The 16,289-nt window shown below is 37.7% G+C and overlaps 1 protein-coding gene and 1 non-coding gene across 2 annotated transcripts; one reads left to right on the top strand and one right to left on the bottom strand.

Moving 5' to 3' along the window:
• Positions 1-1,274: 1,274 nt before the first annotated feature.
• LOC141595654 (vinorine synthase-like) lies at positions 1,275-2,309 on the bottom strand. The gene has a single exon (XM_074415616.1). It carries the CDS (start codon positions 2,307-2,309, stop codon positions 1,275-1,277), a length of 1,035 nt encoding a protein of 344 aa, XP_074271717.1.
• Positions 2,310-14,437: 12,128 nt separating this feature from the next.
• Positions 14,438-14,544, top strand: LOC141597815 (small nucleolar RNA R71). The gene has a single exon (XR_012523029.1). It is a non-coding gene; the product is annotated as a small nucleolar RNA R71 (small nucleolar RNA).
• The last annotated feature ends 1,745 nt before the right edge of the window (positions 14,545-16,289 follow it).

Here is a 16,289-nt window from a genome sequence, read left to right as displayed (position 1 = left end):
TAACGGCATCGATGACGGGTTTATATGTATCATAGTCGAGGACTCGAGGCCACGGATGACTTCAGCAATAATGTCATCGTCATCCATAGGTTTTCCTAAAATAGCGAGTTTATCAGTGCAAGATTTTATGTTATGCATAAAATCGGTGATGGATTGGGTGGCGTCTTTTGAAATAGTTTTGAGACGGTCTTTTACTTGAAGTATGTGACCGCGAGTGGACTTAGCATACGTATTGGATAGAATGGTCCAGACCGCATGCGAGGTATAGTGGCACGCATAACCAAGGAGTGCGTGACGGGTGTGAGGGTACCAAGGAGGGCTCCCTTGATAAGTTGGTCTTGTCGGATCCAAGTGTGATAAGTAGGGTTAGGGGTGGGTGTGGTTTTGTCGGTTTCAGTGGAAGGTTCAAGGGTGGCGGCAGGACAAGGGTAGGAACCGTCAAGGTATTTGAGAAGGTCATATCCTATGAGGAACGATGCTACTTGATCTTGCCATTGCATAAAGGTTAAGGGTGTGAGTTTGTCAACCATGGAGAGATTGACAAGATAGAGCGGAACGCTCGGTTCATGAGGGTTTCGGATTGTGTTGCTAGACATGATACGGGTTAGGATCGACGGACGATTGATACCATGTAAAGGTTATGAAAGGATGATTTTTATTGATGAATATACAAGGATACAACAATGCCTTATATACTAATACAATGACCTAAAGAGCAAGAAAGCTATCATATGAAACTTACCAAAGAACAAACGAATAACCTAAGATATGGAAATTACAATAATAAGGAAACTACAACTATGGACAATCTTTATTTACGGAAATATTCCTAACATTCAGCACAAAGTAGAATAATTTGTAAAAAAAAAAATACTGGGAATGAGTAACACAGAGACACAAAGTAGTGCAAAAATTTGTGGAACATATGGTGTGCTAAAAGCGAGGAGAACAGAAGTTACGGAATTCTTGATTGGACTCCAACATGGTCATTTTCTTCTGCTCCAAGAACAACCATACTTCAAATTCAATATCATCTTCTGAATCCAAATAATCAACCAAGAGAATTGCATTCTTTCTGAACTGATATAATCTTTCATGTGTTGGGATAATCCATTTAGGCTTCCCCAACCCGAAATCGACATCTGCAAATCCAGATGATTTACACCAACCCACAAGAAAGTAAAAATCATCCTTACATTTCACTAATGTTTTTATTACTTCATAGAAGTTATCTAACTTAGATTCTCCTCGGTTCTCTCCATTGTAATCACCAATTATATCTTTATCTTTGAAATTGATGAGTAAATCTCCGTCACAAGTTCCGGAAGTTCAGTTGCCTCGTCGCTGTCATGGTCCGCGAGATCAACCTTGACCACTTCGCAAAGGTTACCGATAGAATTATTTGCAAGAGGCGGGTTTGCCCTCGGTCTAACATTGACCATGACACCGAGAGCAGACCGTCTCTGTATTTGCAAAAGATGCTTCCATATAAAACCCGACACAGCTAGGAAGCGAGACGGGTACATGACATCCTTGGACGCGGCTCTGGCCTTAAGATCAGCCACCGCAGTTCTCTTAAACACAAAACTTTTGACCACAATGTCCACACCAGAGGACGACGATGATGATGATGATGCTAACAAAGATTCATTTGTAGCGTGGGTTCTCTGATTAAAGGAAGCCATTCTGGGGCGTATCAGTGCGTCTTTTTCAGGTGGGTACTGCGGAAATGCGGTTAATCCAGCAACAAAATCAGGTAGTTGTTGGGGGTTTCGGTTAGATGAAAGTGCAGCCCAATGACGGAGAAATGTAGACGCGGAGACACCGTCTAAGGGTTTATGGCTGTGATACCAACCAAGAACAAATCCGCCACAGCTAAATACATTAATCTGAATCGCTACTTGAATACCAGACCCAATAACGGCAAATTCGGTAGGCGGGTATAACTTGCTTAACAATTCAAGTTTTGTTGTTGTTGACCCATTAAAATTAAGCACACTAGTAAGAGGACAATTAACATGGGTAACAATAAAGGGTACTCCTTGGTCGTTGCAGTCAATGGTATCCCATGTTGTATATCGACCAGCCAATGGGTAAAAGGAGTCGAGTGTACGAGAGAGAGTAGTTTTAAGATGGGTGACGTCGAGTATTTGACGGGTTGTTTTGTACGGCACAGGGTAGAAGAGCAGAGTTGGGGTGGGTAAAGGGGCTGTAGTTTGGTCAAATAGAGAAAGTTTTAATTGTTTTAGATGAGTGGGTGTTGAAGTACATGGCTTTATGTTTTCTCTGGATATTTCTTTCACCTCCATTTTTGTCTATTGCTTTTACTTCAACCTCCTACTTACACAATACTTGATATACAGTATTGCCCTCACAAAAAACAAATAGTGATGCGAGGCCCCATGCTCTTTGCCCTCGCGTTCAACGTGAAACAAGATATGGCCACTCAAGCACCCACACTTATCTTAAACCGCGTATCCATTTTCGACACCGTTTCGGAATGAGTAGGGCACTTATAAACCCGTGTTTAATATTTTTCATTAATTTGGACGCGTATCCAACAAATGTCCATTTGTTTTTGTTGGAAATAGGGGCTTGTTATGCTTTTGTTGTTTTTCCAATTTGTCCCACATTGATAGAAAATAGTTGTTGTCATGTGTTTATATATAACCACACTCCTTATCATATCACTAGTGGGTCATCCGGATTCGTGATTTGGGATTTGGCAATGCTGTGCCTATCTTTTTGGGCCAGAGATGCGTGTTTTGTGTTTAACTGCTGTAAATGTGGAGTCGTTTTTGGCTCCTCTCCTGCTCCAATTCTCCTATAAATAGGACCTGCCTTTCACTTCAGAAATACACAACAACACTCTCTCTTCTTCGCTTCTCATTCTTTCTCTATATAATTTCTGGGTAAAGAAAATTCTGTCGTTCCAATGCTCTCAGTCTCGAGTGGGCGTGCCTGAGTGCAGTAGTGTAAATCCTTGGGGAACTACCGGTCATCTGCTGATCGCCACCACGGTCGTACCGGAAATATAGTTTTCAAGACAGTGGCTCTCATACCACGTCACTACAAATCGGTTATCTCTAATCTTTTTCATTGTTACTACAATTTACGACTAACAGTTTTGACACACCTCTCGGATATGTGTACAAGGATTATATATACGAGTACAGAGTATCATAATTAAATGGTTTTCAAACAATGAGGGTATATTACCCTCAAATTCAATTTTGGAACAGTTAGTCTTGCTGAAGACGGGTCGGAGCAAGTGACGGATAATGCCACTTACAAAACGGATAGGGGGGACAAGATGGGGGCACCCTCATGTGCTTCCCTCTCTCCTCTATTTGGGCCATTTGTGAGAGGAAATGGTATCCTCACTTTACGTGCCGTCTTCAATGACATTTTGTGATTTTGGAATTTGGATCTCTCCATTTCTTTCTCAACATTTCCTCCCTAATACACAAATATTTTAATATACTTTCTTTATCTATTCATTAGAACTTTATTTTTATAAAACGATTATAAACATTGGATCATTACAAGATTTGATCTGGGTCGTTTATAAAAAAAGAATGTTCATTTCTTTTGAAAAAAATAAAGAAAATCCGGACCGCAATTTTGTGGTCATGCGAGGGCGAGACTCGCGAGGCTCTTTGCCTCGAGTTCAAAGTGAAACAAGAATATAAGATGTGGCCTAGAAATTACGAACACAAGTCTTAAACAGTGTACCCGTGGCATATATTATGTTGGACACCGACACACGTGAGATACCCAACGAAACGTATTGAAAACTATAAACCATTGGTTAACTTTCTTCATTTATTTGGACGCGTATCCTACAAATGCATTATACGTTGTTATCCCTAATCTTTTAAATGTCATAATAACATTATCCGTCATTGTTCGTGATTAAAGCGGTAAAGTAATAATTTCACCCATATTTTTTAAATCCTCTTGAAATGAAAAGTCAGACAATATAATTAGAAAGAAGGGAGTCTCAAACAATTTTACAAAAATAAAACCATATACTTCTGTAACAATTAAATATATATTTTCTTAAATTTAAATAACATTCTCTATGTCCCATATTTTATGAGATATCGAATACGTATTTGAGTGTCTATAGTCTATTATAAGCTGATATTGCCAGTCGATTGGTGATTCAATTCCCAATTTTTATTATAATTATTATTATTATTATGATTATTGAATTATGTGTCGAGACTTGAGAGAATGTGGCCAAGTAGCTCTGATAGGTTAATTAACAATATAATAAATAAATATTTTAATTTATTAAATAACTTGGGTTCATTAAAAAAATTATGAAATGCCACATTAAAATGGTTTAATTTCACTAATAATTCATACTAAACTATTAATTTATCCACATTGTTTATGTTCAAATACTCCCACCTCAGGAGTAAGACCCTATTCTTTCTGACTTATTTTCAACTTACTTCAGTTTAGTCCAGCTCTATTCAGTTCAGTTCCGCCCAGCGCCATTCAACTCAGCTCAGATCAATTCTGCTCATTTCAATTCTACTCATCTTAAACTTAATAGTTTTTATTGATATTATTTATTTAATGTTAATAGTAATATTAATTATTATTATTATTATTATTTATTATTGTTGATTTATTATTAATTAATCATCCTCATTATTGTTATTATAATGAATATTATGGTTATTAAAATCAATAATATTCATATTAATATAATTACTACTATTACTACTATTATTATTAATATTAATAATAATAATAATAATATTAATAACATTGTTAATGTTAATTTTAATATTACTATTATTAATACCTAACTGTTTTTTCATATACGAACTTTACTTTTTTCACATTCGTTTTTTCATAAACGTTCTATTTTGTATCCTTTTCACCCAAAACTGAACCAAATGAACTCTTAAATCAACATTTTCCCTAAAACTTAATTTAGTTGCTCAAATGACTTCAAATTTAAAAGATGGATTCTAATTTACCAATTAAAAAATTAATTTACTTTTTTATCAATTATTAATATTATTTGTTGAGTTTTAGTTAATCAATCAAATTTTATTTGTTTGTTAAAGATGAAATTAGAGTATGTCGATTTTTATTTAATCAATTAATTAAATTAGATTGTTGGTGGTTCGTGGTGGCTATCTAATACCTCAAATTAGGATGATACACGACTAGACTTTGAATAACAATCTAGCAAATCGGTGCTCCATTATTTTACCCAATTAGAATTGATAGTTAACCGTGGTTCGTGATAGCTACCTAGTTAATCACTCAAATTAGTATAATTACTAATATTAATATTATTATTAGTAATGTTGTTCTTCTTCTGCGTCATTATTATTATTGTTGTTATTATTATTATTATTACCGTTGTTGTTGTTATTATTATTATTATTACCGTTGTTGTTGTTGTTGTTGTTGTTGTTGTTGTTGTTGTTGTTGTTGTTGTTGTTGTTGTTGTTGTTGTTGTTGTTGTTGTTGTTGTTGTTGTTGTTGTTGTTGTTGTTGTTGTTGTTGTTGTTGTTGTTGTTGTTGTTGTTGTTGTTGTTGTTGTTGTTGTTGTTGTTGTTGTTGTTGTTGTTGTTGTTGTTGTTGTTGTTGTTGTTGTTGTTGTTGTTGTTGTTGTTGTTGTTGTTGTTGTTGTTGTTGTTGTTGTTGTTGTTGTTGTTGTTGTTGTTGTTGTTGTTGTTGTTGTTGTTGTTGTTGTTGTTGTTGTTGTTGTTGTTGTTGTTGTTGTTGTTGTTGTTGTTGTTGTTGTTGTTGTTGTTGTTGTTGTTGTTGTTGTTGTTGTTGTTGTTGTTGTTGTTGTTGTTGTTGTTGTTGTTGTTGTTGTTGTTGTTGTTGTTGTTGTTGTTGTTGTTGTTGTTGTTGTTGTTGTTGTTGTTGTTGTTGTTGTTGTTGTTGTTGTTGTTGTTGTTGTTGTTGTTGTTGTTGTTGTTGTTGTTGTTGTTGTTGTTGTTGTTGTTGTTGTTGTTGTTGTTGTTGTTGTTGTTGTTGTTGTTGTTGTTGTTGTTGTTGTTGTTGTTGTTGTTGTTGTTGTTGTTGTTGTTGTTGTTGTTGTTGTTGTTGTTGTTGTTGTTGTTGTTGTTGTTGTTGTTGTTGTTGTTGTTGTTGTTGTTGTTGTTGTTGTTGTTGTTGTTGTTGTTGTTGTTGTTGTTGTTGTTGTTGTTGTTGTTGTTGTTGTTGTTGTTGTTGTTGTTGTTGTTGTTGTTGTTGTTGTTGTTGTTGTTGTTGTTGTTGTTGTTGTTGTTGTTGTTGTTGTTGTTGTTGTTGTTGTTGTTGTTGTTGTTGTTGTTGTTGTTGTTGTTGTTGTTGTTGTTGTTGTTGTTGTTGTTGTTGTTGTTGTTGTTGTTGTTGTTGTTGTTGTTGTTGTTGTTGTTGTTGTTGTTGTTGTTGTTGTTGTTGTTGTTGTTGTTGTTGTTGTTGTTGTTGTTGTTGTTGTTGTTGTTGTTGTTGTTGTTGTTGTTGTTGTTGTTGTTGTTGTTGTTGTTGTTGTTGTTGTTGTTGTTGTTGTTGTTGTTGTTGTTGTTGTTGTTGTTGTTGTTGTTGTTGTTGTTGTTGTTGTTGTTGTTGTTGTTGTTGTTGTTGTTGTTGTTGTTGTTGTTGTTGTTGTTGTTGTTGTTGTTGTTGTTGTTGTTGTTGTTGTTGTTGTTGTTGTTGTTGTTGTTGTTGTTGTTGTTGTTATTATTAATTTTATTACTGTTATTATGTTACAATTATTATTATTATTATTATTATTATTATTGTTGATAGCGGGGTTTGTCGCACTCCCCCGATCAAACAAATAACTCAACTAATGTAGTAGGGTAGTCGAGGTCGAATCCGCAGGGAGCATGGGTGATTATTAATCGTTTTAAATTCTTATGCTTAGCTAAGTCGGAGATATTTGGATGAGGTTTAAAACTAAACAACTAAACTAAATGAAATGAAATGCAATTTAACAAAAGATGATAAATGAGCAAGAGAGAAATAAATTGTAAATCAAATGAATAAAAGGCCTAGAACTCGGTTCTCCCACAACAATTCGTAATTCCACATACTAATTCCCTAGGCTAATCACTCGGGTAGACAAGCAAGGAGGAGATGGCTCTAATTCGCCTAAGACACCCCTCTCGGGTTCGAAGTAGGACACTAGCACTACCCACCAACCCCCCCTCTCGGGTTCGAAGGTAGGAATCCCTAACTCAACACTCAACTACCCCAAAATCATGCACAATTCCGAGGAGGTCAAGAACTTGGTCAAGGTCATTAAGCCCCCATCGTATTCCGGGTCATCCCACTCCCTCTCTCGAGGGTCGATTTCAAACGCTAGTCTAGAGGTGCCCTACCCGGTTCTCCCTTTCGGTCTCAACCTAGGTTAGCAATAGGGTCGAATTAGGGTATCCAAATCACAACCTAACCAACTCTCGTTGGTGGACAAGGGTCATAAATCGACACTACCCAAAAATCAATCCATAAACCCAAATCAATCCTCTAAACTACCCTCACCGATTTCCCCAAATAATTAGCCTTTATGAGATTCAATTAGTGAAATTACTCATATTGGGTCAAACCGAGTCCTAGTGGAAGACTACTCACTAATCATGTTTCTTAAGACAAAGGAGACAATAAAGATGGATTCTTTAATCATGAACATGGTGGGAGAATAAATTCTACTACTAATCATGCAATTAATCAACAAAATTATGAGGAAAGACAAATTAATCTAAGATGGAAAGAGATTAATGCAAAAAAACACAAACTTTAACAATAAGAACTCAAAGATTCAATCTTTGAGAGCAACAACAATGGAAAACAAAGAAAAGATGAACAAGAGAGAAAATAATAACAATCCAACAACAAAGGTAGGAATTTTAACATAAACAATTAAGATAAAACTTGAAAGAAAAGCAAATGTAAACAAATGAAATTATGAAGAGAAATTATACCAACTCAATAGAAAAAGAAAGGAACTTGGATTGAAATATGGAAGGATTCTTCAATTCTCCAAATACAACCCAAAATTACTAATTGTAAACTAATGAAAAGAGAAGAACTTGAATGAACAAAAGAAGAATTAAACTAATAATTAGAGAAAGATAACAACTTTTTATTGAATAAAAATAAGAGAGGAAATATGAGGGTTTTCTGATATTGGGAGAGAATAAGATAAACTAAAGTCTAATTTTAAGGTAGTAATGTGTAATGTTGGGTGTAATTAGGTGTCTAATGGGTAGTAATGTTGGGTCTTTTATACTAGTCTAATAACTACTACTAATAATGACACTAATAATAATAATAATAATAAATCTAATCCTAAATACAAAACTAATCGACACAAAGTTTACAAAACCAAACAATTGAAAAACAAAGAAAAAGAGAAAAAGGGGAAGGGGAAACACGGGATTCAAAACGCAGCAATGGAGGTGTCCTGCCGGCCCGCCGGCGGCCGGGCTTGATGCCGGCAGCGAGGCCATTGAAGAAAGAGCAGAAAAAGGATGGGTGTGCGTTATGCCGGCCTGTCGGCAGCCGGGGCACCGGTATAGAGCACAATTTGATGCGAGAATGTTGATTTGGTGCGTTTTGCCGGCTAGACGGCTGCCGGTCCCTATACCGGTAGCGAGGCCATCACAAAAAGGAGGAAAAATGGGTGTGTTCTGCCGGTAGGGGATGTCGGCTGCCGGTAAGCCGGCATAGAGAACCTAAACTTCAATTTGCTCGGTTTCGATTCCGAGCTCGTGTTTGAACATGAAAACGATGGCCACGGTGGTTGATGGTGGAGCTTCTATGAATGGTAACTGTCGAGATGGTGATGAAGATTATGAATGGTGGCGGGTTGAATGTCGATGGCTGCCATGGTGGTGAATGAATACGAATTGATAATACGGGATGCAGGGGATGTTGATGAAGGTATGATGGCCATGGAGAAGCCGGGTTTTCGGGTTTCTGTGCGATTGAATTAAGGTGGTTAATGGTGAATGAAGACGAAGGAAGGAGGTGGTAAAATGGTAATGGTGATGCTTTTATTAATGGAGGTGATGACAGGGGATTGATTATGGAGGTGAAGGTTGTTGTTGAGTTGTTGCGTGTTGTTGATGATGATGCAGGGGAATGGAAAAGACAAAGAAGTGAGTTGGTGATTTCATCAAACTTGTTGATTATTTGGTCAGCATGACAACATGACTTGTCTTTATGACTCCACCCTCTCTTTACCATTTGACTCCGTCTCATTGATCCGTCTCACCTACAAATCATAATTAATAAAATCATTAATATAATAATAGAATAATACTAATATTGTATAAAACCCGACTAAGTATTAAATATAACTACGAGGACTAATTATTATAAATTTAGTAAATAAATGAGCTAATTAGACAATTAAGCACGCAAAATTGAGTCGTAATAAGATATAAATGCGGGGTAAAAAGTGACTAAAATACTATTTATCAAACCTCCCCACACTTAGCCCTTACTCGTCCTCGAGTAAGCTCATTAAATAAACTAAGACCCATAATGTAAAAGACAGGCTAAACTAATAATATCCGATGAGAGGCAATTAACGGGCCTTCTCCGTCCCTTCAACTCACACCAAAGCACAATGAGGTATGCATTCCGATGCAAGGCAAGTGGGGGCTTGCGGAAAATTTTGATGCAATCATTCAATTAAGCACAAGTCAACATATATGATGCATCACAAAAATCAAACCGCTTTCCTCATCTAAGCGGCCGTTTTACTTCCAAAATCCGAACAAAGAGAGTCATTAGTGGAGGATGGCATCTCCGGGTCTTACCAAAGTGTCGAATCCCTAATTCTAGCTCAAGTAACCAACATTGACAACACGGGATGCCAAAGAAACAAATTCTAGGCGGGAAAGGGGAAGTACTTCGCTATACACCCAAGAATGACACGACACACACAAGATTCGACTCCATATCAAACCTTTGACCAAAAGGAGACCAAAGACCGACTCTCACGGGTTTCACTAGTCACTCAAATGAAAGAACGGGGCGATTTTTGTGACAAAAAGTAACCAAAATCACTCTCCTAACTCGACTTGCGAAGCATGCCCGCAATCTAATATGGTACTCCATCCAGTATCCGCAAGAGAAATGTCAAATTGATGCACATACAAGAGACAATCGGGTAGTAATGGGGCTCGGGTTTGGTGAAAAGGGGTTGGTGCAAGCACCGTTTTAAGACATGTGAGGCTATCGGATCGAGTAGTCGCCACATCTAACCAATTCACTCAACTCAACCAATGCAAATGAATTCTTCCACAAAATATGGCAAGATTGCCATCTCCAAAAATCAATCAATATTTCTTCAATACAAACTCAATTTGCAAATTACCAACCCTTTATTTGAGACAAAAATGTACATTCTTTTCTTTTTTGCTTTTTCATTTCATTTTTCTCTTTTTCTATTTGTTTTTCTTCTTCATTTTTTTTCTTTTCTATTTGATTTTCTTTCTTGCATTTTTCACGACTTGTTCACCTCTTATTAGACAAAAGTAGCCAAAGTTGCATTTCACTCATGTGGCATTAAGATCATACACCTCAAGATAAGTCAAAATTTCAACCCAAATATACTCCACAAAAGAACTACAATGACGAACTACTCAACCAAGGTGAGTTGTTTATGGGATGTAGTTAATTTGTTGGCAATAGAAACGATAAGGCTTAGGCTCAAAATGGGTCAACAAAAGGAAATGATTGACTCAAGGGCATAACAAAAGCTTATTTGGCTATTGTGAGGTTACTTTATTGAACAAAATTGTCTCAATATGCACATCTACACTTCTACGGTAAGGAAAGAGCACCATACTTATGCGTTTTGACATGACATACCACGTAAGGAGAACTACTCTCATGACCTAAACGGGACCGGTTTGATGGACCGGCCATATGGAGGCTCTATCCTCACATTTTAGTAGCTATGTCGGTCTAAGGTCGAATCTCGGGCCTAATTCGGTCTCACAAGGTGGTCGCAACTTGATTGTTAAGCTAGACTTCCGGATTTTTGCAAACAAAAACCCTAACATGTGTCATCAAAAGGCACGAGCTATCAAGAGGGAAATGACACGGGCAAAACAATTATCATCATTGACGACATATACCCTCCACATTTAGACCATCTATGCAACTATTTACATACGAGATGCAACGTGTATGAAATGCAACTAAACAAATGAACAAACTACGTGAATGCAAGAGTGAACACATATATTCATGTCTAATCTTAATGCATACAAGTTCTAGTCCTAACAACACATCAACAACACAATCATATCCAAAACGGTTCCCAAAGGGAACACCCACATCACATATCTCGTCCTCCTCCATGCTTATATATACAAAAAGAAAAGGAAGGATAAAGGAGAAAGAATTGGAAGAATTTTACCAAATGTCTTCTCCGATGCTCTCATGTGTTGTCAATAAAAAGGGTTAGGACAAATGCAATATATATAATATAAACAATGCAATATTTTTTGAAATTTTTCAATTTTTTCAATTTTTAGGCATTTTGTATTTTTCTCAAATTAACAAGCAAATATACACAAATATAAACAATATGCACAAAGTGGATATTTCCCTCCCCACACTTGAAATTTACATTGTCCTCAATGGAACAAAGTATAGGGGGAGAATAGGAAGAATAAATAACATATTTTTGTTGGTTTTTTGAATTTTCCAAAATGTAAGAACATGTTTTTGATTTTTTTTTTTTAATATTTGAACATAAATAACATGTTTTTGGTATTTTTAAGATTTTTATGTTTTTAAGATTTTTATGTAATGAATCCCCTCCCCACACTTAAAACATGAAATTGTCCTCAATGGAACAAATGTTGGGGGGAACAAAAATGCAAGGAAAGTATAAGTAAGGGAAGAGAATACATACAACTTAGTGGTTCTAGAGGGACTCCACCAAACCTCTCATGCAAAATTTTGTTGTTTGAAATTCCAAGTAGCATGATCCATGTCACTCAAGGCACGGAGGAGACGGTCAAATGCTCTATCAAAACCTTCAACTAGACACAAGTAGTGCCAAGCTATAGCAAACCGCACCCGACCTCTCTTCCAACACTTCTTATCATAGTTCCTCTTACCCTCCTTGGCTTCCTTTCTTGGGTCCTTTTGATAGTTAGAACCCTTAAACTTGGAATGGTAGCTAGGTGGTAGGAGGAACGGAATCTCATAAGTTTTACTTGTTGGGCAACTCTCTTCTTGGTCACCATAGTAAGGAAATTGGTAGGGAATAGTAGGTGGAGGAGTCAACTTCTCAACATTGAGGTTCATGGTGGTGTCATTTTTATCCCAATTTTCTTGACTCTCCTTTTGACCCGAACTATTTCCATTGAGAGCCGCCTCCAAGGCATCAATTTGAGCTTCCCAATCACTTGAAGAGTTATCCAACCAAGGTGCATCTTCTAAAGGGCTTAGATTAAATGAATCCGGGGAGTTCAAGAATGATTCAATCTCATTATTAATTTGGTCTTCAAATTCATCTTCCCTTGAGTCATTTTCACCCAAATCTTCCTTCACATCAACTCCCAACACATCATCAACTCCATCCCCCTCCTTGGTTTGGCAAACTTCAAATGGGTCCAAATATGAAGGCTCAAGATTATGCTCATTCAAGCAATCCTCCAACACATCCACCCTACAACAAGAGTCACTCATAGAAGGAGATTTCATGGAGTTTTCCAAGGAGAATTCTATCTTGTCATCACCAACTTGAAGAGATAGTTTGCCATTTTTCACATCAATCAAGACACCCCCCGTAGCAAGGCAAGGGCGTCCTAGGATGATTGGAATTTTAGAATCTTCGGGAATATCCATCACATAGAAGTCGCAAGGTATCACAAGCTTTCCCACTTTGAGTGGTACATCTTCCACTAGGCCAATTGGATACCTCACCGATCTATCCGCAAGTTGCAAAGATACTCTTGTAGGTGAAAGTTCAAAACCCTTCAATTTCTTGAAGATATTGAGAGGCATGAGGCTAATGCTTGCCCCCAAGTCACACAAGGCTCTCTCAATATGAACGGTCCCAATTGTACATGGTATGGAAAAACTTCCCGGATCTTCAAGCTTTGGTGGCATCTTGTGCAATAGGATAGCACTACATTCCTTGGACAAATTCACCGTTGTTGTTGGACTCAATGAATTTTTGTTGGAAATCAACTCCTTCAAGAATTTTCCATATGCGGGTATCTCCTTGATGGCATCAATAAAAGGCATGGTGATGTTCACACCTTTCATCATGTGCATGAATTTCCCATATTTTTGCTCAAGTTTTGCCCGTGCCAACCTTTGGGGAAAAGGAATTGGTGGCACATATGCTCTCACAACTTGTTGCTTGGGTTCCTCAACAATTTTGGTAGGTTCATCAACTACCATGGGAGTTTCCACAACAACCTCTACAAGATCATCTTCAACCACTTTTGGTGGCTCAACCACAACTTCCGGTTTGCGACTCTTTTTCCTCTTTACGAACACTCGGTCTTCCAACTCTCTACCACTCCTCAAATGTATAGCATTAATGGTATTTGGGTTCTCCTCGGTTTTACCCGGAAACTTTCTATTTGAGGTTTGAAATTGACTTATTTGAGAAGCCAATTGAGAGATTTGATTATCCGTCACTCTTTGGGAGGCTTGCATTTGAGTCCTTAGTTGGTTGATAGAGGATGTTGTCTCCTCTTGTTTTTGGTTGGAATGAGTGATGAATTGGGTTTGAGTGTTGATGAGTTGGTTTTGAGAATTCATCAATTGCTCCATCATGAGCTCCATGTTTGATTTGGGTTGGGTTGATTGTGGAAAGGGTTGAGAGTTTTGTTGAAATGGTGGTCTTGGTTGAAAGGTGGGATTTTGCTTTTGGGCTTGGAAATTTGGTGTAAATTGTGGATTTTGTTGGGAAGTGGGGTTTTGGACATTTTGTGAGCCATGGGAAAAATTTGGGTAGGCTTTCATTCCGGGATGATATTGATTGTTGTTGAATGATTGTCTAGCCGGGATTGATTCCCACACTCCATTCACTTGCTCCATACAATTTGCCTCTCCCATCATCAAAGGACATTCATTTGGTGGATGCCCTTGATCTCCACAAATCTCACAACAATACACTTGTGACCAATTTGATGAAGAGTTTCTTGAGGTGTTGCTTGAGTTCAACAAAGCAATTTGTTGCTTGAGTTCTTCTATCAACCCTTTAACCTCAACATTGTTGGCCGACTCAACGGTTGTCTTTCCCTTCCTCTTGTGCCTATCATTATTCCAATGAAAAGTTCGGGAAGCCATTTCCTCAATAAGCTCCTTGGCCGTCTTGTGATCAATTTTATCTAATGCCCCCTTTCCCGAGCCGGAATCTAGGTTCATTTTCATTTCATTGCTCAACCCCTCATAAAAGTTGTTGATCAACTCATCATCTCCAATCCCGTGATGAGGACACAACCTTTGGAGTCCCTTATACCTTTCCCATGCTTCGTAAAGGGTCTCATCATCATGTTGGGTGAAGCCTTGAAGCTCACTCTTGATTCTTGCGGTCCTTTGTGGTGGGAAATACTTGTTCAAGAAGGCCTTGGAGACATCATTCCAAGTTCTAAATGAATCGGGCTCACAACTCTTCAACCATTCCTTAGCACTCCCCCTCAAGGAATAAGGAAAGAGCCTAAGGCGGATGGCATCCTCCGACACTCCACTTGCCTTGAACATGTCACAACTATCCAAGAATTCATTAAGATGTTCATTGGGGTTTTCGGTGGCTCCCCCTCCGAATTGGTTTCCTTGGACTAGTTGTAACAAAGTAGCCTTCACATCAAAGTTGTTGGCTTGAATAGGTGGTTTGACAATACTTGGGTTCACCACCTTCTTCGGAGCCAAATTATCCCTCATAGGAACCGCGACCATTGTTGCACTTTCCGAATTTTCAAATGGATTCTTAAAAACCACTACACACTCAAGTGAATAGATTAGCAAGATAGATGGCACACCAAGGTGTGCAAAAGCAACAATAACTTAGTCTAAACTAGAACGAAACAATTAATATCAAGCCAATGCTCCCCGGCAACGGCGCCATTTTGATAGCGGGGTTTGTCGCACTCCCCCGATCAAACAAATAACTCAACTAATGTAGTAGGGTAGTCGAGGTCGAATCCGCAGGGAGCATGGGTGATTATTAATCGTTTTAAATTCTTATGCTTAGCTAAGTCGGAGATATTTGGATGAGGTTTAAAACTAAACAACTAAACTAAATGAAATGAAATGCAATTTAACAAAAGATGATAAATGAGCAAGAGAGAAATAAATTGTAAATCAAATGAATAAAAGGCCTAGAACTCGGTTCTCCCACAACAATTCGTAATTCCACATACTAATTCCCTAGGCTAATCACTCGGGTAGACAAGCAAGGAGGAGATGGCTCTAATTCGCCTAAGACACCCCTCTCGGGTTCGAAGTAGGACACTAGCACTACCCACCAACCCCCCTCTCGGGTTCGAAGGTAGGAATCCCTAACTCAACACTCAACTACCCCAAAATCATGCACAATTCCGAGGAGGTCAAGAACTTGGTCAAGGTCATTAAGCCCCCATCGTATTCCGGGTCATCCCACTCCCTCTCTCGAGGGTCGATTTCAAACGCTAGTCTAGAGGTGCCCTACCCGGTTCTCCCTTTCGGTCTCAACCTAGGTTAGCAATAGGGTCGAATTCCGGGTATCCAAATCACAACCTAACCAACTCTCGTTGGTGGACAAGGGTCATAAATCGACACTACCCAAAAATCAATCCATAAACCCAAATCAATCCTCTAAACTACCCTCACCGATTTCCCCAAATAATTAGCCTTTATGAGATTCAATTAGTGAAATTACTCATATTGGGTCAAACCGAGTCCTAGTGGAAGACTACTCACTAATCATGTTTCTTAAGACAAAGGAGACAATAAAGATGGATTCTTTAATCATGAACATGGTGGGAGAATAAATTCTACTACTAATCATGCAATTAATCAACAAAATTATGAGGAAAGACAAATTAATCTAAGATGGAAAGAGATTAATGCAAAAAGACACAAACTTTAACAATAGCAACTCAAAGATTCAATCTTTGAGAGCAACAACAATGGAAAACAAAGAAAAGATGAACAAGAGAGAAAATAATAACAATCCAACAACAAAGGTAGGAATTTTAACATAAACAATTAAGATAAAACTTGAAAGAAAAGCAAATGTAAACAAATGAAATTATGAAGAGAAATTATACCAACTCAATAGCAAAGAAAGGAAC

The sequence above is a fragment of the Silene latifolia genome, chromosome 8 (assembly GCF_048544455.1).
Source record: "Silene latifolia isolate original U9 population chromosome 8, ASM4854445v1, whole genome shotgun sequence".
NCBI lineage: Eukaryota > Viridiplantae > Streptophyta > Magnoliopsida > Caryophyllales > Caryophyllaceae > Silene > Silene latifolia.
The sequence above is the reverse complement of the archived record's forward strand: the minus strand, read 5'-3'. Positions and strand labels throughout refer to the sequence as shown.